At 37.6% G+C, this 19,703-nt stretch overlaps 2 protein-coding genes across 2 annotated transcripts in view; both read right to left on the bottom strand.

Annotated features, from left to right (window-relative positions):
• LOC127430545 (angiomotin-like) overlaps window positions 1-89 on the bottom strand; it is a 53,616-nt gene extending 53,527 nt beyond the window's left edge. The window contains exon 1 of the mRNA XM_051680362.1: window positions 10-89. The gene's annotated coding sequence lies outside the window, so the exon portion shown is untranslated. The remainder of the gene's footprint in view (window positions 1-9) is intronic.
• A 1,760-nt stretch (window positions 90-1,849) lies between these two features.
• Window positions 1,850-18,272, bottom strand: LOC127430547 (phosphoglycerate kinase 1-like). The gene is made up of 10 exons (XM_051680367.1): window positions 18,105-18,272; window positions 15,412-15,462; window positions 14,490-14,645; window positions 12,245-12,389; window positions 8,346-8,449; window positions 8,090-8,209; window positions 6,498-6,612; window positions 4,346-4,525; window positions 2,732-2,909; window positions 1,850-2,629 (listed from the first exon to the last, which is right to left on the bottom strand). The coding sequence occupies exons 1-10, from the start codon at window positions 18,167-18,169 to the stop codon at window positions 2,490-2,492; spliced, it is 1,254 nt and encodes a 417-aa protein (XP_051536327.1). The 5' UTR covers window positions 18,170-18,272; the 3' UTR covers window positions 1,850-2,489.
• Between the last annotated feature and the right edge of the window lie 1,431 nt (window positions 18,273-19,703).

A 19,703-nucleotide genomic window follows, 5' to 3' on the forward strand; every position in this document is an offset into this window, starting at 1 on the left:
TTGCCTCACCCAAAAAAGTCTGCGCATACTGAGGAAATCCAATATGCTTCATCCATGTCGACACTTGGTCTGGGGTCCAGTCCTCGACTGAAATCATGGTTTCATTTGTTCTCTCTCTTTGCATCCTTTCTTTCCTAACGGGACATTAAACAGCACACAAGCACTGAATCTAATGACATTCAAAAAACAGACAGCGAACTGATTTAAATGATCGACTTCTAAATCTTTACTAAAGTTGTTGGTGGAAGTCCTTTTATTTGATATTATGCATATATTTGGATCAATACAACAGGTAAAATATGATCTCCATGTTCCACTGATGTATGTTGTGGTACAGTTATTTTCACACAGCGGAAGCACATTGCGCCATGTGTATAAAAGTAATGGTTAGCATAATAAAATGTCTTTATTGGCCGGTTCATTTGCGGGAATGTTTGCGCACAGGTTTATAAAACATATAATTGCTGACGGAGAGAACAATACGTTACATACCTGTTGCCCATAAAGAAACCCGCACTTTTTGCAACAGCTGTTGTTGAATGATGCACACCTCGATAGGTGAGTGCAGGGCGGAGATACGATGGCATTATGGGAACTGTAGTCCCAAGAAGTCTCGCGACGGACAACAATGACGTAAAGGTGCACTCAGTCATTTCCTCATTAAAAAAGGTTTACTTCTAAAGAAACAAATTGTCGTTTTTAGAAGTGTATAGAATAACGAGCACTCACCGGTGATGAAGAATCCAGTCATATAAAAGTTTTATTTTACATGGAGGGGGGTCCCTCATTGGGGCTGCCATTTTAGAATCACATGACCAAATTCTAGGCAAATTCTATTCGCTTAATCTCAGATCAAAGGTTATTTTGAAGTTCATTACCTTGGGTTACACATATTTCTAATATAATACTATTTATAAATAACATATTTAAAATAAGAATTAATATGTCTGTTTGCATTTTTGTGACATCTGAAGGATCTGCCACAATGAGTAGAAAATATAGACATTTTGAATTTGTTGAACAAAATATGGTTTCTGTGGAAAGACTTTTATAAAGTAACTGAAAAGTAAAGTAATTAGTGCTGTGATTAATTTATCAGTTCAGTAATCAGTAAAGATGGATTGCTCTTTGGTGTAACTGACCCAACACCGCTCCAATCTCAGTTTAATATGCAGAGACAACTATAAGTAAGCCATTTGTAGGCTCATTTTCTCAAAAACTGTGAACTCCGAGTCTCGTGTGATGCTATAAAAATTCATCTGTTCCTTTCGAGTGGCCCATCTAGCCTGACAAAACAACACTGACTCAACCAATGGCATGAGTTTGGGGCGAGACTCGTTTGTTTGACGTTTGTTCGATCCATAGCAGAAAGCTTGTGAAAACAATTTTTATTTTTGCAGTTACACGCCGTGGTGCTAGTGGGGCAGAGATTACACAGTCCAGCTTTAATCAAGCTGGTTTACTACTGTGCTTTTGACCTCCATTATAATTGGCTAACCCCTTCACATGTAAAATCAGTAAGTGCCTGCCAAGTTGCTGAGTAGGCATTGATATGCAAACGTTTGAGGTCATAATGTTAATATGTTCATGGTTGTGATGTCAGTAACATGACAATTTCTGAAACATGTTTTTGCTGGTTAATTTCAATAAATTGTCTGGGTGGACTGTGTGTGGAGGGGAGCTTTGCATTGTGAACATTAGATTATGTCAGATATTATTTCAAAAGAGCCAGGAATAACATGTTTCTCTTTATATATTCTCCATTAAATACAGCCATATGAATTGATAAGACCAATAGATGCCTTTTCTAAATGGAACAATATTTTAAACACAAAAATGACTCAGACTAGAGAGTTTAGATTTTTTTTATTATCTTTGTTCATATTCCATGACAGACTGCCTGGGTCTACCATTAGCCCATCATAATAATTCCAGTGCACAACATCTATCTCATAAGCTGCAGGTCTAGGATGACAAGTGCAATATGGGGAGCAAAGTGTCTACAGTATTACATGTACTCAACATTTGTGGGGAGACAAATATCAAGTATAAACTCTACAGTAACAACACAACCGTTTACAGCAAATACATTCAGACTATAATGGGGATGACACATGTCCGACAAAACGTGACCCATTTCTGAAAAATAACAATACAGGAACAGCTATTACTTCTGATGTCCCCCTTTCTCTCTTAAAAAAAACAAAAACAAACAAAAAACTAACAGATAGAAACATCTTGAATGAGAAATGGTGACGTTACCCCCCCCCCACACACACACACACACACAAAAGGGTAATTTGATAGAAAGCAAATGGCTAATCTGAATGTGTATGAGTGAATAGGTCAGCAGTCTAGCTGTCCATAAAGAGAGTAGTTGTCATCTGCATCCCCGATAGGTGATAGCACTGAACAAATGCTGTGCGAGTAAGAATGACAGCATGTTGGGAGATGAGTACCCAACCTCTGGCAGAAGAGCCACAGAGTGCTTATACACTGCTGAGGGCATCCACACCAGGCAACACTTTCCCCTCCAGCAGCTCCAGACTGGCTCCGCCCCCAGTGCTCACGTGACTGACCTTGTCCTCGGTGTCCCACTTGGCACAGCAGGTCGCCGTATCTCCCCCACCTGAGGCAGACATCAGTTAATAATAAAGCGAAGAGGAAAAAAACCTGCATTAACCTTCTAGATGCACTTAAACTGATAATTGGATGGGCATGAAATTCTCACCAATAATGGTGATGCAGCCATTTTTGGTCGCTTCCACAACTTTGTCCATCATGTTCTTGGTTCCGCGAGAGAAGCTGTCCCACTCGAACACACCAACAGGTCCGTTCCACACAATCTGCTTGGCTCTGGCTACAGCCTCTGCATAGACCTTTGAGCTCTCAGGACCACAGTCCAGACCCTGAAAAGAAAAGGTATAGCTTTAGATATCTGAGAGATCAGTTGCTTGTGGGGAGTGTCTCTTTTGTAGATTTGTCCAATCATGGCATTGAGCATCAGTCAAATATTTTTGTGTATTGCCCACTAAACTGTATATTTAAACATTGTTCATTGCAAATAACTAGTGCAACTTGTACATCTCTAAGCAACTGCCGCAACCTTGCGGTTCAAAATAGTTAGCTGACTGTAGTAAAAACGGCCATGAAGGAGTATTAACTTCAGTACTAATTTCAAAATATAGGGTGAGCATGAAACCTTTGATAAATAGCCAGAAGCTCAGGAATCCCCAGTTAAAGCAAGAAAACTAAAACAATGCTTGGGCACGTTACTGTACATTTTAGTTAAAGAGTTAAATAAATAGGTGGTGGCGGCGTAGTGGGCTAAAGCACATAACTGGTAATCAGGTTGCTGGTTCGATCCCCACAGCCACTACCATTGTGTCCTTGAGCAAGGCACTTAACTCCAGGTTGCTCCGGGGGTATTGTCCCTGTAATAATTACACTGTAAGTCGCTTTGGATAAAAGCGTCTGCCAAATGCACAAATGTAAATGTAATATGTTAGCTAAACTAGTCTATAGAAAAAGTCACTTTTAACTTTTAACATGTTAAAAATACAAATTATATTTCATTATAGTTGCAGTGTTCGTCTTTATTGCTACACTGCAAAAAACTAATTTTAAGACAAATATTTTTGTCTTGTTTTCCAATAAAAGTATTGAAATGCCCTTAAAACAAGATGAATTTACTTGGGAAGCAAAACTGCGTAAGATATTAAGAAACGTTTTGAGAGAACTTATCTTGAAGTAAGCTTATACATGCTTGAAACTTGAAAAAACAGTTTGAATTAACAATCCAATTTAAAACGGTGGTGGGGTAAAAGGCCCCCTCGGGGTTTATAGTGATATCATGTAAATATAGGGACATCAATGTTGAATTAAGCTTATTTTTCTTAACCCCATTGGCAAACAGTTTTTTCTTCTTTCAAGGATGTATAAACTTACTTCATCTTGTTTTAAGGATGTTTAGATATTCTTATTGGAAAACAAGACAGAAATACTTCATTTTTTTGCAGTGTAGGCTGATTGTTTTCTACTTTAAATGGTTATTTTTCTTGGCAGAAGCTTTAAGCTATTGTAATCTACAGGTAAGATAATTTTTACTCATGTTTTTTTTTTTTTTATTATTTAGAAAATAGTAGTGTAATAATCAGGATATTGTATAGTCAGTCGGTCATTATCGCACATTACCCTGACAGGGCTTATTATGCAAATTACCAGCTGGTTGTACATTATCCCTTACTTAGCTGACTTAGAAGAAAACAGTGAGTAGATCTTTTCATTCTTAACTTTCTGAATGATCACAATAATCACAAAAATCACTAAAATGCATATGCCTTACCATCCAGCCAGCTGGAATACCATCTGCTACTGAAGCAGTCCCTGTAACGGCATTCTCGTCAAACTTGTCTGCAGTGACAAAGTCGACAGGAAGTGTGATCTTCACACCGTTCTTCTCAGCCTTAGCCATCAGGTCGTTCACAATTTTGGCACCCTCTTCATCATAAAGGGAAGTGCCAATCTAAGCACAAGAGGAAAATACTTTAAAAGTACATTTTACAGATCTGAAAAAATATTGTAGTGGTGTATAAATGAGTCCATAAAATTGCCATTAGATGACAGTAACAAAAGGCATAATCGTGCCCCCTTGTGAATGCTATGGCCAATACTGTGATGACACTTTAGCGTGTCAAACTTAAATTATTTTAGCTAAAAAATAATGATTATTATTGGTGGTGGGAGACCTATGGGTTAAATTCGATATCCTGGTGGAAATGTGTCAGCCGGCACAAATTTTTTGAGTATTGTCTACACTGGCGGCCAAAAGTTTGGAATAATGTACAGATTTTGCTGTTTCGGAAGGATATTGGTACTTTAATTCATCAAAGTGGTATACAACTGATCAAAGTATAGTCAGGACATTACTGATGTAAAAAAACAGCACCATCACTATTTGAAAAAAAAAAGTCATTTTTGAACAAATCTAGACAGGCCCCATTTCCAGCAGCCATCACTCCAACACCTTATCCTTGAGTAATCATGCTAAATTGATAATTTGGTACTAGAAAATTACTTGCCATTATATCAAACACAGTTGAAAGTTATTTGGTGCATTAAATGAAGCTTAACATTGTCTTTGTGTTTGTTTTTGAGTTGCCACAGTATGCAATAGACTGGCATGTCTTAAGGTCAATATTAGGTCAAAAATGGCAAAAAAAAGAAACGTCTTTCTCTAGAAACTCGTCAGTCAATCATTGTTTTGAGGAATGATGGCTATACAATGCTTGAAATTGCCAAAAAACTGAAGACTTCATACAAAGGTGTACACTACAGTCTTCAAAGACAATGGACAACTGGCTCTAACAAGGACAGAAAGAGATGTGGAAGGCCAGATGTACAACTAAACAAGAGGATAAGTACATCAGAGTCTCTAGTTTGAGAAATAGACGCCTCACATGTCCTCAGCTGACAGCTTCATTGAATTCTACCCGCTCAACACCAGTTTCATGTACAACAGTAAACAGAAGACTCAGGGGTGAAGGCCTTATGGGAAGAATTGCAAAGAAAAAGCCACTTTTGAAACAGAAAAACAAAAAGAAAAGGTTAGTGGATAAAGAAACAGACATTGGACAACAGATCATTGGAAAAGAGTGTTATAGATCTTAACCCCATTGAGCTTTTGTGGAATCAGCTAGACCGTAATGTGCATGAGAAGTGCCCGACAAGGCAGCCACATCTATGGCAAGTGCTACAGGAAGTGTGGGGTGAAATGTCAGCTGAGTATCTGGACAAACTGACAGCTAGAATGCCAAGGATCTGCAAAGCTGTCATTGCTGCACGTGGAAGATTTTTTGATGAGAACTCTTTGAAGTAGTTCTTCATTTCTGAAAAAAGAATTCAAATTGTAATAGTAATTTTTCATGTTATTAATGTCCTGACTATACATTGTGATCAGTTGAATGCCACTTTGGTGAATAAAAGTACCAATTTCTTTCCAAAAGAGCAAAATCTGTACATTATTCCAAACATTTGGCCGCCAGTGTATATGTCAGAAATATGCAAACGCTGGCACATTCTACAGAATGTGCGTTCCAAACAAAGGCTGCACTGCAAATGATGAATCAGAGTTGCAAAATTCTGTAAAAAATTCTGTATATTTTTGTCTGTCATTAGATACTTTTGCATGTAAAAGTGCCTTTAAAAATGTTTTTTTTAAATTCAAATGTGTGAAGTTTACTTTAAGTATAGAAAAAAAGGAACTTTCATTACTTTTTCACACATTTGATTTTAATCTATCTAAAATGTGTATATCATGAAAATATATTAAGAATATTGCAATATAAATTTTTGTTTATGTCGCCCACCCGTAGTAAATATACTGCTCCTCTTTCTCTGGCTTCATTGTGTACATGACTTTTATTTTTACAGAAATTATGCAAACTTGTGTCTCTCTCTGTGTCTCTCTCTCTGTGTCTCTCTCTCTCCCCACTTACCTCCATATTCTTGAGCACCTTGAGGAAGGTAAATGCCATTCCTCCCCCAATGATCATCTCATTCACCTTGTCCAACAAGTTGTTGATCAGCTGAATCTTATCTTTGACCTTGGCCCTGTAAATATCAAAGTAGCAGCAAAAAAGCATTTTCACTGAAATGTCCATTTTTAAATTAAATCACATCTAATTGGCATGGAATAAAAAACAGATTCATCTTTCTCCCACTATGGGAAACTATGGATAAGAACTTTTCATTCGGCTACAAAACCATAAGGCCATTTCAGTATGGCTTATCAGTGGGTCAGTCTCGTCAATGAACTTTGTTACTGGGACAAACCACAGACAATAACTTCTAAGTCATCAATGCAAATTAGTGACAACCAATGAATGTGCAGGGGTGGATGATCTCAGGGACAAACAAAAAAAAAAAAAATAGTATGTGTGGAAATTGAGCAAAAACTCATTGCCTGAACTCTGCCTACTGTCAATTAATTCTGCAAATCATTAAGTGAAATCTCCATTTCCACAAAAGCACTTTGTAGTAATCTGCCACTAGTATCCAGAGATTTTAATTGCCATTAACAGGATATAACAGAAGTAATCTAACATGTTTAAATGAAAAAAAAAAAAAAACTCTTTCTAGAAGCAGATGTGAGAGGTGAGTTTGCTTGTACTCTTTAAGAAGAGCATTGTCAGTCATCCTGCCATTACATAAGAAGATAAACTCTGCTATTCCTGGACTGTCACTGATGCTTTCTGAAGGGTTCATCAGCGAGAGAAGACAAAAGGTTTCCAAGAAAGCATCTCACAAACATTTATTAGTGTATGAACCTTCAGCTGCCCATTATATCTACTGAGTATTAAGCCAAAACCTCTTTAGGAGGCTTGTTTAGAAGCAACAAGGCAGTATCGCAGCATCAGGACCCACACCAGCCGACTTCATGACAGCATCTTACTCTTGATCTCTCACGATCAATATACATCAGCACTGCACTTTATTAGTCTCACACTGGACTCTCATACTTTCTCTTACTAACACACTGGCTCCTGACTATCAACCAACAGCCCAAATGTCAATACAACACTATACAACACCTTACTGCATATATATTCCCAACTGATTACATGTGTAAATTGGTGTGTGTGGGGATACTGTGTACACAATACAGTGTATTTTATATTATGTATATTGTATATTATTAGTTGTATATTGTATTGTGTAAATTAGATGTTTATTGTAGATTGGTACATGTCTCATCACTGTCATGACTGCTATGTTGCTTGGAACTGCACCAAAGACTTTCACCCACTGTTCCACTTGTGTATATGGTTGAGTGACAATAAAGTGATTTGATTTGACATGAGGGTGAGTGAATTATGACAGAATTTTCCTTTTTGCGTGAACTATCCCTTTAAGGAACCCTGCCTTACAATAAATCTGAAACTGACTTTAAATTTAAATCCTTTCTTAGAATGAAGGACAACTTCTGTAAAGACCAAAGAAATGCCTAAAACGTGCTAATGTATCATTTTACACCTAAATAGTTCTTGGGATGAGATAAGCTATCAGACCTTTTTCAAAGGACACTCACCCTCCAAGGATGGCCAGGAAAGGCCTCTGTGGTTTCTCTAGGGCCATGGCAAAGTAGTCCAGCTCCTTCTTCATCAGGAAACCAGCAGCCTTCTGAGGGAGGTCCACACCAACCATGGAGCTGGAGCAAGTGAGATACTGAACCAGTTAACTTGCAAACCAAAGCAAACAATGAGTTTACACATTCTAACTAAATTAGTAAACGAAACAACCTTACTTTCACTATTTTGCTTAATAGAGCCAAAGTGTTGGGGTACCTATGAGCTCTGTGCGCAGTTCCAAAGGCATCGTTGACATAGACGTCACCTAACTTGGACAGGGAGGCTCGGAAAGAGTCGATTTCTGCTTGGCTTGCTTTGGTCTGTAAAGAGGAATTAAAATCCTTAATAGGTCATATGATGCCACCTGAAGAATACAAATAGCATTAACTAATTGAGTAGCTATTTCAAAATGATTTATTTAGTGCTGTCAGCCGATTAAAATATTTCATCAAGATTAATTGTTTGATCTCTCATAGTTAATCACGATTACTCAACAGATATTGGAAGTGCAAAAATTGACTCATATATATATATATATATATATATATATATATACAGGTGCATCTCAATAAATTAGAATGTCGTGGAAAAGTTCATTTATTTCAGTAATTCAAATAAAATTGTGAAACTCGTGTATTAAATAAATTCAATGCACACAGACTAAAGTAGTTTAAGTCTTTGGTTCTTTTAATTGTGATGATTTTGGCTCACATTTAACAAAAACCCACCAATTCACTATCTCAACAAATTAGAATACATCATAAGACCAATAAAAAAAAAACATTTTTAGTGAATTGTTGGCCTTCTGGAAAGTATGTTCATTTACTGTATATGTACTCAATACTTGGTAGGGGCTCCTTTTGCTTTAATTACTGCCTCAATTCGGCGTGGCATGGAGGTGATCAGTTTGTGGCACTGCTGAGGTGGTATGGAAGCCCAGGTTTCTTTGACAGTGGCCTTCAGCTCATCTGCATTTTTTGGTCTCTTGTTTCTCATTTTCCTCTTGACAATACCCCATAGATTCTCTATGGGGTTCAGGTCTGGTGAGTTTGCTGGCCAGTCAAGCACACCAACACCATGGTCATTTAACCAACTTTTGGTGCTTTTGGCAGTGTGGGCAGGTGCCAAATCCTGCTGGAATATGAAATCAGCATCTTTAAAAAGCTGGTCAGCAGAAGGAAGCATGAAGTGCTCCAAAATGTCTTGGTAAATGGGTGCAGTGACTTTGGTTTTCAAAAAACACAATGGACCAACACCAGCAGATGACATTGCACCCCAAATCATCATAGACTGTGGAAACTTAACACTGGACCTCAAGCAACTTGGGTTATGAGCTTCTCCACCCTTCCTCCAGACTCTAGGACCTTGGTTTCCAAATGAAATACAAAACTTGCTCTCATCTGAAAAGAGGACTTTGGACCACTGGGCAACAGTCCAGTTCTTCTTCTCCTTAGCCCAGGTAAGATGCCTCTGATGTTGTCTGTGGTTCAGGAGTGGCTTAACAAGAGGAATACGACAACTGTAGCCAAATTCCTTGACACGTCTGTGTGTGGTGGCTCTTGATGCCTTGACCCCAGCCTCAGTCCATTCCTTGTGAAGTTCACCCAAATTCTTGAATCAATTTTGCTTGACAATCCTCATTAGGCTGCGGTTCTCTCGGTTGGTTGTGCATCTTTTTCTTCCACACTTTTTCCTTCCACTCAACTTTCTGTTAACGTGCTTGGACACAGCACTCTGTGAACAGCCAGCTTCTTTGGCAATGAATGTTTGTGGCTTACCCTCCTTGTGAAGGGTGTCAATGATTGTCTTCTGGACAACTGTCAGATCAGCAGTCTTCCCCATGATTGTGTAGCCTAGTGAACCAAACTGAGAGACCATTTTGAAGGCTCAGGAAACCTTTGCAGGTGTTTTGAGTTGATTAGCTGATTGGCATGTCACCATATTCTAATTTTGAGATAGTGAATTGGTGGGTTTTTGTTAAATGTGAGCCAAAATCATCACAATTAAAAGAACCAAAGACTTAAACTACTTCAGTCTGTGTGCATTGAATTTATTTAATACACGAGTTTCACAATTTGAGTTGAATTACTGAAATAAATGAACTTTTCCACGACATTCTAATTTATTGAGATGCACCTGTATATATATATATTTTTTTTTTTCCCCTGTCAAAATGCATTTAGTTCCTTCTTAGAAAAGAACACATAACAATATGTAACAATAATATTAAATTAACATTTTACAAACAAAGTATTCAACAGTATAAAGATAGAAATGTCCTACAATAGTACCAATTCAAGTAACATCAAACATTTCCCAAAGTCTAAGATTGACTAATTCAAGAATCTCCCATAGGTTGGGTCTTCACTGCGATAGGCATTAAATCTCTTATAGGGATAGTTCACCCAAAAATGAAAATTCTCTCATCATTTACTCACCCTCATGCCATCCCAGATATGTATGACTTTTTCTTCTGCTGAACACAATTTAAGATTTTAAAAATAATATTTTAGCTCTGATGGTCTTCACAATGCATGTGAATGGTGACCAGAATTTTTAAAGTCCAAAAAGCACAAAGGTAGCATAAAAGTAATCCATATGACTCCAGTGGTTAAATCAATATCTACAAGTGAAATGATAGGTGTGGGTGAGAAACGGATCAATTTTTAAAGTCCTTTCTTACTGAAAATCGACACTTTCACTTTCACATTCAGCCACCTATTGGTTGGGGCTGGTCAAAGGTGGAGCTTGATAGTAAAAAAAGGAAATAAATATTGATCTTTTTCTTCATCATATCACTCCAGAAGACATGGATTTAATCACTGGAGTCTTATGATTACTTTTATGCTGCCTTTATGTCCTTTTTGAATCTTCCGAGTTCTGGTCACCATTAACTTGCACTGTGAGGACCTAAAGAGCTGAGATTTACTTCTAAAAATCTTCATTTGTGTTTTGCAGAAGAAAGTCATACATATCTGGGATGGCAAGAGGGTGAGCAAATTATGAGAGAATTTTCATTTTTAGGTGGACTCCCATCCTCCACAACATTAATCGCTGGCACTGTGCATGTAAATGATACTTCATCCGAATTGTCCGGTAAGTCAGAAGCACAACACGGCACCGGAGAAATGCAGATGCTTCACTCCAGCAAGTCATGTGAATGCAGCTTATCACAGGTCCCATAAGAGTTTGTTTAGTACAAAAAAATATGGATAAGTGGTCCTTTCTCAATCACTTGATCATAAAAGAAAGAACTAATGTATAAAGAATAAAATGTCAGAATCTAATGTGAAAACTGGTAAATGCGTTAATCATGTTAAAATGTCACATTTTAAGTTAATTGCATGCGTTAACATGTTAATAAATTCTCGAGTTTTATTGCTTTTTTTAATTGTTTCATTAAAACAACATTGAACAGTATGAATCTGAGTGACAAGTCTGATAATTAATGCAAACTATACATCATTTTTTACATATTGATTTTAATCAGAATCTTAATGCACTTCATTAAATAATCTATGAATGCAACAACTATCACAGTGAAGGCCCAGATTCATGAGGACCCCTGGATCAAGACCCATCTGCACATAATCAGGATTAAATTACTGCTGTCTGTAAGTCAGTCCATGACTCTTGACCTATTGTGAAGAAAGGTTGTGGAGGTGCCTATTAAATGCCAAGCATAAGTTTACTATAGTTGCCTTTCAGCAAGTCTCTTTCTTTGGTCTCTCCACTCCTTCCCTCCCTCTCTACTCCTCTTCACAGCATGCATTCCAGCCAGGACTCTGATGACCAGAAAAGCCACATGATCAGACATGACCTTCCTACAAATGTCAACAGGTTGACTGTCTACAGCCACCTCTGGCCTTTGAGTGCAGTAGATTGTTTTTTGCTTTGAAGCAATCGTAAAAGTCAATTATAAGCTTCTTGCAGCCAAAACAGAAAGATTTTATTACAATTTTGTTATTCCAATGTGTACATCTAGCCTGCTCTTCATGTTTTTATTCATTTCAGCATGTGCCATTTCAAGCGACAGATACCACTGTACAAGATGACCAAGCACTTTGTTCTGCAGAGCCAATGGCATTTGGTGCAGCTGTTGTCATGGCACTGACCTTGTTACCCGATGCATCTTTACCCTTGCCCTCCTCGGCCACATGGAACCGCAGGTTCTCCAGCAAAATGACAGAACCAGCGGGTGGGTCGGCACAGGCCTTCTCCACATCTGGACCCACACAGTCCTTCAGGAACTGAACATCTCTTCAGAGAGAAATGAACCAACCAGGTTTAACATGGATCAGTAATAAAAATTGATTTTTGTGTCTTTCAGTCTATGTGCGTTTGCTTCGAGGTCATCTATATGCTAGTGCACTCTTAAACATTGAAAAAATTAACTTTGAGCAGATATACACATTCAAAATTTGCAGTCTCTCTCTTCTAGAAAAATAAACAAAAAAATAATGACTCATCTTGCACTACACAGATTTTTGTGCAATCAAATAATTGTTCATGGCAGTGGCATAACTAAAGCCTAATGGATAGAAAACTGTGCTCGTCAAGCAATTTCATAGGGTCTTTAAGATGTCAGTTTGAGGGAGTGCTCGTTCCATACCGATATGGTATTCACACAGCAAAACTGCACTACTTCATCACTGCTGTTAAATAGGTTTAGTGTGGAGTAAATACACTGACTGGTTATTCCTAACTGATGGTTAAATACAGGTGCATCTCAATAAATTAGAATGTCGTGGAAAAGTTCATTTATTTCAGTAATTCAACTCAAATTGTGAAACTCGTGTATTAAATAAATTCAATGCACACAGACTGAAGTAGTTTAAGTCTTTGGTTCTTTTAATTGTGATGATTTTGGCTCACATTTAACAAAACCCACCAATTCACTATCTCAAAAAATTAGAATATGGTGACATGCCAGTCAGCTAATCAACTCAAAACACCTGCAAAGGTTTCCTGAGCCTTCAAAATGGTCTCTCAGTTTGGTTCACTAGGCTACACAATCATGGGGAAGACTGCTGATCTGACAGTTGTCCAGAAGACAATCATTGACACCCTTCACAAGGAGGGTAAGCCAAAAACATTCATTGCCAAAGAAGCTGGCTGTTCACAGAGTGCTGTATCCAAGCATGTTAACAGAAAGTTGAGTGGAAGGAAAAAGTGTGGAAGAAAAAGATGCACAACCAACCGAGAGAATCGCAGCCTTATGAGGATTGTCAAGCAAAATCGATTCAAGAATTTGGGTGAACTTCACAAAGAATGGACTGAGGCTGGGGTCAAGGCATCAAGAGCCACCACACACAGACATGTCAAGGAATTTGGCTACAGTTGTTGTATTCCTCTTGTTAAGCCACTGCTGAACCACAGACAACGTCAGAGGCATCTTACCTGGGCTAAGGAGAAGAAGAACTGGACTGTTGCCCTGTGTTCCAAAGTCCTCTTTTCAGATGAGAACAAGTTTTGTATTTCATTTGGAAACCAAGGTCCTAGAGTCTGGAGGAAGGGTGAATAAGCTCATAGCCCAAGTTGCTTGAAGTCCAGTGTTAAGTTTCCACAGTCTGTGATGATTTGGGGTGCAATGTCATCTGCTGGTGTTGGTCCATTGTGTTTTTTGAAAACCAAAGTCACTACACCCGTTTACCAAGAAATTTTGGAGCACTTCATGCTTCCTTCTGCTGACCAGCTTTTTAAAGATGCTGATTTCATTTTCCAGCCGGATTTGGCACCTGCCCACACTGCCAAAAGCACCAAAAGTTGGTTAAATGACCATGGTGTTGGTGTGCTTGACTGGCCAGCAAACTCACCAGACCTGAACCCCATAGAGAATCTATGGGGTATTGTCAAGAGGAAAATGAGAAACAAGAGACCAAAAAATGCAGATGAGCTGAAGGCCACTGTCAAAGAAACCTGGGCTTCCATACCACCTCAGCAGTGCCACAAACTGATCACCTCCATGCCACGCCGAACTGAGGCAGTAATTAAAGCAAAAGGAGCCCCTACCAAGTATTGAGTATATATACAGTAAATGAAAATACTTTCCAGAAGGCCAACAATTCACTAAAAATGTTTTTTTTATTGGTCTTATGATGTATTCTAATTTTTTGAGATAGTGAATTGGTGGGTTTTTGTTAAATGTGAGCCAAAATCATCACAATTAAAAGAACCAAAGACTTAAACTACTTCAGTCTGTGTGCATTGAATTTATTTAAAACACGAGTTTCACAATTTGAGTTGAATTACTGAAATAAATGAACTTTTCCACGACATTCTAATTTATTGAGATGCACCTGTACTTATGTACATATCAAGATATTCCATATTAGGTGCTGTGCTCGGAACAGCTCTTACTTTCCCAGCAGGTTCTTTAGTTCTGCCGCCACAGGCTCCAGAGAGTATTTGTCTGGCATGGGGACTCCATCAGGCCGGCCCAAGTGGCTCATCAGGACCACAGCTTTAGCCCCATTATCTAAACAGTGCTGAATGGATGGGACTGCAGCCTTGATTCTGAGAGGAGGGAATATACTGTTAGTTACAAACAGTACAGGTAGGGGTAGGCAATATATGCAAAAATGTATTATCGTAATATTCTTGACATTTTTGGTCAAAAACAATACTATATCACGATGTAAACATTTTATGGAAAGAATTCAAAAATGTTATTATAACAAGTTATTTAAATGTAAATAATGAAAAATCGAATGAAAGCACTCTCATTCAAGATCATGAGAAAAGGGCACCTTTTAATGCAAAAATTAGGCAAAAGTAACTAATGGCAGATAAAAATAATAGGCCTTATGGTTATCTGTAGCCCAACCTCTGATTGAATGCGCATTCCCTGCCATGCAGTGACATTTTGTATTACCATGATATAACCATGATAGAAATTATAATAAAAAACTTCTACAGGTATATCGATTTAACTAATATTTCACTCAGTCCAGCATAATGTTTAAACTGCAAGTCAATTCTGTATAGGCTATAATATCTGAGTAATACTCTGGACAACTTGAAATCAGTTTAATCTATGTTAAAACATGTATCATATCTCCTGGAGTAAAGATCTGACCTGTTAAATCTATTAAAATATCTGTTTTACATTAAAATCATGCTTTAAAACCAAATCATGAAAAGTTTCCCCTTTTAATATTTGTATACCCTAATCCAGTACAGGGAAATTTTGTGCCCAAAAATACATCAGACAAAGCAGCTTATCAGGTTATTTCAGGCAAAGAATGTAAAAATACTCGTAAAATGTCAATATCCATCTCACCTCTGGTTATTTGTTATCGCTTTATCCTTCATGGGGACGTTAAAGTCAACCCTATTGGAGAGAGAAAAGAAAGCTTATTTTCTAATGTCATGTAATGCATTACCAATTTGTAGTGACACAGCTCATCCATTTATAGAGAAAAATATTATAAAACTATAAGAACTGAAAACAAAATCCTACCCGACTCTGTGTCCCTGGCAATCAAACATATTGATTAGCACACTTTGCTTGGTTATAAGCTGTTATTGGCGATGCTAACTGACAGTCTTTTAAAGGGATATACCGGTTTCAACAAGTTAGGCACAGCATTTGTGACAATGTTGATTATCACAAAAAACAATTCAAATCATCCCTCCTTTTCTTTAAAAAATAAATAAATAAAAAAATGATACAATCGAGGTTACAGTGAGGCACTTGCAATGGAACTGAATGGGGACAATTTTTGGAGGGGTTAAAAGGCAGAAATGTGAAACTTATTTTATAAAAGCACATTAATTCTTCTGTTAAAACTTGAGCATTATTTGAGTTGTAAAGTTGTTTAAATCGTTGTTTACTGGGATTACAGGGTTTACGGCATTACGTCATCGTGACAACGAAGTTGTAAAATTGGCTGTAACTTTGCACAGAAAAGGTTATTAAGTGATTTTACAACACTAAAATCATGTCAACACACATATTTTAATGTTAAAAAATTGGCCCCCATTCACCTCTATTGTAAGTGCCTCATTGTTACCCAGATTTTTTTTTTCGAGGGACAAATTGAAATAATGTTTTGTGGTAAATTAACATCATACCACATATGCTGTTGATTGAGCTCAACTTGTATTAAACCCGGAATATTCCTTTAAGACTATTCATTCTGAGATAACAATATTAGTGACAATTTTTCATTGCGATGTGTACATCAAGTACGTATTCAGATGTCTGTGAAAGATGAATGTCTCAACAGAAATGCACTAATAAAAAGCTTATAAACTTAAATTGCTCTTATAACATCTTTATACTAGTTATTAACATAGAGTTAGTGATAAGCATTAGGATAATCAATGCTTAATTATATGATTCTATAAGTCAAAGCTCATTTTTTCAGAATGAGGGCATTTTCCCTCAATGAGAATCACTCTGATCTGTATACTACATGCAGGAACGCACACACACCGCTGTACGTTCACACTGTCTCCATGACTACAATGGATTAGGTAACACTAAATATTGTCATATATTCAAGGAATAGTTCACAAAAATGTAAATGCTCTCATTTACTCACATCATGACTTCCCAGATGTTTATGACTTTCTTCTACATAACACAAATGAAGATTTTTATGTCTGTAGGTCCATACAATGCAAGTGAAACGTGACCAGAACTTTGAAGCTCCAAAAATCACATAAGTCAGCATAAAAGTCATCCATACGACTCCAGTGATTAAATCTATATCTTCAGAAGCAATATAATAGATGTGGGTGAGAAACATTCAATATTTAAATCATTTATACAATGAAGCTCCACCTCTGACCAGCCCCAACCAGTAGGTGGTAATATACACAAAGAATGCAAATGGCCAAAAACGAAAGAATGTGGAAGTGAAGATTGATTGTAAAAAAGGACTTAAATATTGATCTGTTTCTCATCAAAATATCACTTCTGAAGGTATAGATTTATCAACTGTCATTATATGGATTACTTTTATGCTGCCTTTGTGCTTTTTGGAGTTTCAAAATTCTGGTCACCACTCACTTGCATTGTATGGACCTACAGAGCTGAAATACTCTTCTCAATATCTTAATTTGTGTTCTGCAGAAGAAAGAAAGTCATACACATCTGGGATGGCATGAGGCTGAGTAAATGATGAGAGCATTTCATTTTTAGGTGAACTATCCCTTTAAGAGATGTAGAGACAGTTGGCGGGCGGGGCAGGCAGGTTTCTAATTGAATAGCACTGGCTGACAGTGTGGGCTGTTTTTGGCATGCCTTTGGGTTTGTGACTGTGTTGAATGAATACCAAAGGTATTAATGCTAAGCGTCACTGAGAATATGTAGAGGCGGTTTAGAGGAATACATGACAAACAATCTTCATTTATGGGTATAATAAGAACATTCCGTGACATGCGTGGTGGGCGCCATGAGCATGACAAACGAGTAAGAACAAGCCATGTGCACATTAATGTGAACACCCATATATATGAATAAAAACCGCCAGAGCAAGCCAAACCTTTTACTGCTGGGGAATAGCACACACACAAAAAAGCTCTGGTTTTTCAAACTTAAAACGTGCCGAGTTATGTCTGTGTGGCACAAAAATTAAATAAGCAGAGGCTCTGTGACCATTTGACATTTCCAGAAGACATGCACATATTGTGTCAGGATCTAAAAGACTTGCCTTTATTAGATAAACTGATTATTAAAAGTGTTAAGAAACATATATTAAAGGCTGTGCGCGTCCTCGTGGTGTATCTGCCATCCTGCACGTATCACGAATCTTTAAAACGTGACGCGTGACAGATACACTTCCGGTTATCTATGTTTGAACAGCCGCTCATTCATACTACCTTGACGATAAATCAAGCTAGGTTTTTTATGTATCTACACAAAGCATGGTAGCATATAATCGAAGAGCATGGACATGTCAGTAATATATAACGGAAGGTGTCGGGCACTTCCGACGGAATTTAACGGTGCCAGTTCACACTCACCTCATGATCACGCGCTTTCCTTTCACATCCACCTTGTCCAAAGTGAGTTTGTTTGACAGAGACATTCTGGCTATAGATTTGCAGCAAAACTCCCTGTTGCTTCTGTGGTGCAGAGCTGGGTATGTTCCCGAACGAGAATGACCTTAGCTTGATGATGATGATGCACACGGGGTGGGCGGGTCTTGTCGAGCCATGCTGTTGAACACATCAAGCGCTCATTGGATATAGTTGCTGTCAATCAATATTTCTAAGGACTCAAGATGTGGTACAAGTAACGGTGCTACAAATCAACCATACACTCATGCAAAGATAGCAGCATTTAATTCCGAGTTATGCAAAACCAATACGTTTTCAGACAATAAATTGATCAACTCACATCATGATTTAGTACACTTTACTTGTCTCATTAAATACTCGCAAATTCCCCTTAATCAAAGTTTAAACTTGGGCTATCAGTTGTCATACTTGATAATCAATTGTTAAGAACAGCTGCAAAGACAATGCAAATAAACACAGGTGCAGGCTTAGAATTGGCATTGCTAGAATATTGCATGAATGCTTTACATTTGTTCCCCTCTGTAGGCTGATTTATCCAAAATGTATCATAGGAATTGCACCGTATGGTAAAATACTGCAAGTTAAAGGAATAGCTCACCCATAAATAAAAAAATCTCTCATTATTTACCCTCATGCCATCGCAAACTCATGACTTTCTTTCTATTAAGGAACACAAACGCACCTCAAATTTATGAGGTGTTTTTGTCATACAAGGTAAGTCAACGGGGTCCAAAACTTTCAAGCTCCAAAAGAACATAAAATCAGCATAAAAATAATCCATACGTCTCAAGTGGTTAATCTATGTCATCTGCAGGGATACGATGGTTTTGCGTAAGAAACACGGGAAAGTCCTTATTTACAATAAATCTTGAGGCATTCATGAGAGAGAAGCTCATTCACAATTCCTCACGCATGCACACAGAGTGCTGTACACAATCCAGACAGTGTTGCCAGGTTTGCAGTTTTCACACACAGTTAGTCTATTAAAATCCATAAGCAATGCATTCTGGTAGCGTCAGTAAACACTATGGTAAGGTAAGGTTAATGGTAAACACTAGAAAATAAAAATGTAATGTCTCAATGTACAATTATACTGGGATTGAGTACCTGGCAACCGCATGCATCCTCAAAGAAAAACCATCTTGAAGCCTGCACACTGTTCCAATCGAGCCAGAGGTCAAGATTCATAGTGAATAAGGACTTAAAGGAATAGCTCATCCAAAAATGAAATTTCTCTCATCATTTACTCACCCTTACACTGTCCCAGATGTGTATAACTTTCTTTCATCTGCTGAACTCAAGTGAAGATTTTTAGAAGAATTTCTCAAATATTTTGGTTCATACAATGCAAGTGAATGGGTGCCAAAATTTTGAATCTCCAAAAATTACACAAATCAGCATAAAAGTAATCCATAAAACTGTAATCTCTTAAAAAATGGATTAAAACACTGGAGTCATATAGATTACTTTTATGATGCATTTGTGTGCTTTTTGGAGCTTCAAAGTTCGTTTTGGTTCCCATTCACTTGCATTGTTTGGACC

The sequence above is a fragment of the Myxocyprinus asiaticus genome, chromosome 40, assembly GCF_019703515.2.
Source record: "Myxocyprinus asiaticus isolate MX2 ecotype Aquarium Trade chromosome 40, UBuf_Myxa_2, whole genome shotgun sequence".
Classification (NCBI taxonomy): domain Eukaryota; kingdom Metazoa; phylum Chordata; class Actinopteri; order Cypriniformes; family Catostomidae; genus Myxocyprinus; species Myxocyprinus asiaticus.

Bases quoted from the DNA above. Each gene is read 5' to 3' on its own strand.
- LOC127430547 (XM_051680367.1), bottom strand. From the start codon at position 18,169: ATGTCTCTGTCAAACAAACTCACTTTGGACAAGGTGGATGTGAAAGGA. The intron at 14,646-15,411 runs GTGAGATGGATA...CCCTCCTCTCAG, and splicing joins GCGATAACAAATAACCAGAG to AATCAAGGCTGCAGTCCCAT. The intron at 8,450-12,244 runs GTCAGTGCCATG...TCCTCTTTACAG, and splicing joins AAGATGCATCGGGTAACAAG to ACCAAAGCAAGCCAAGCAGA.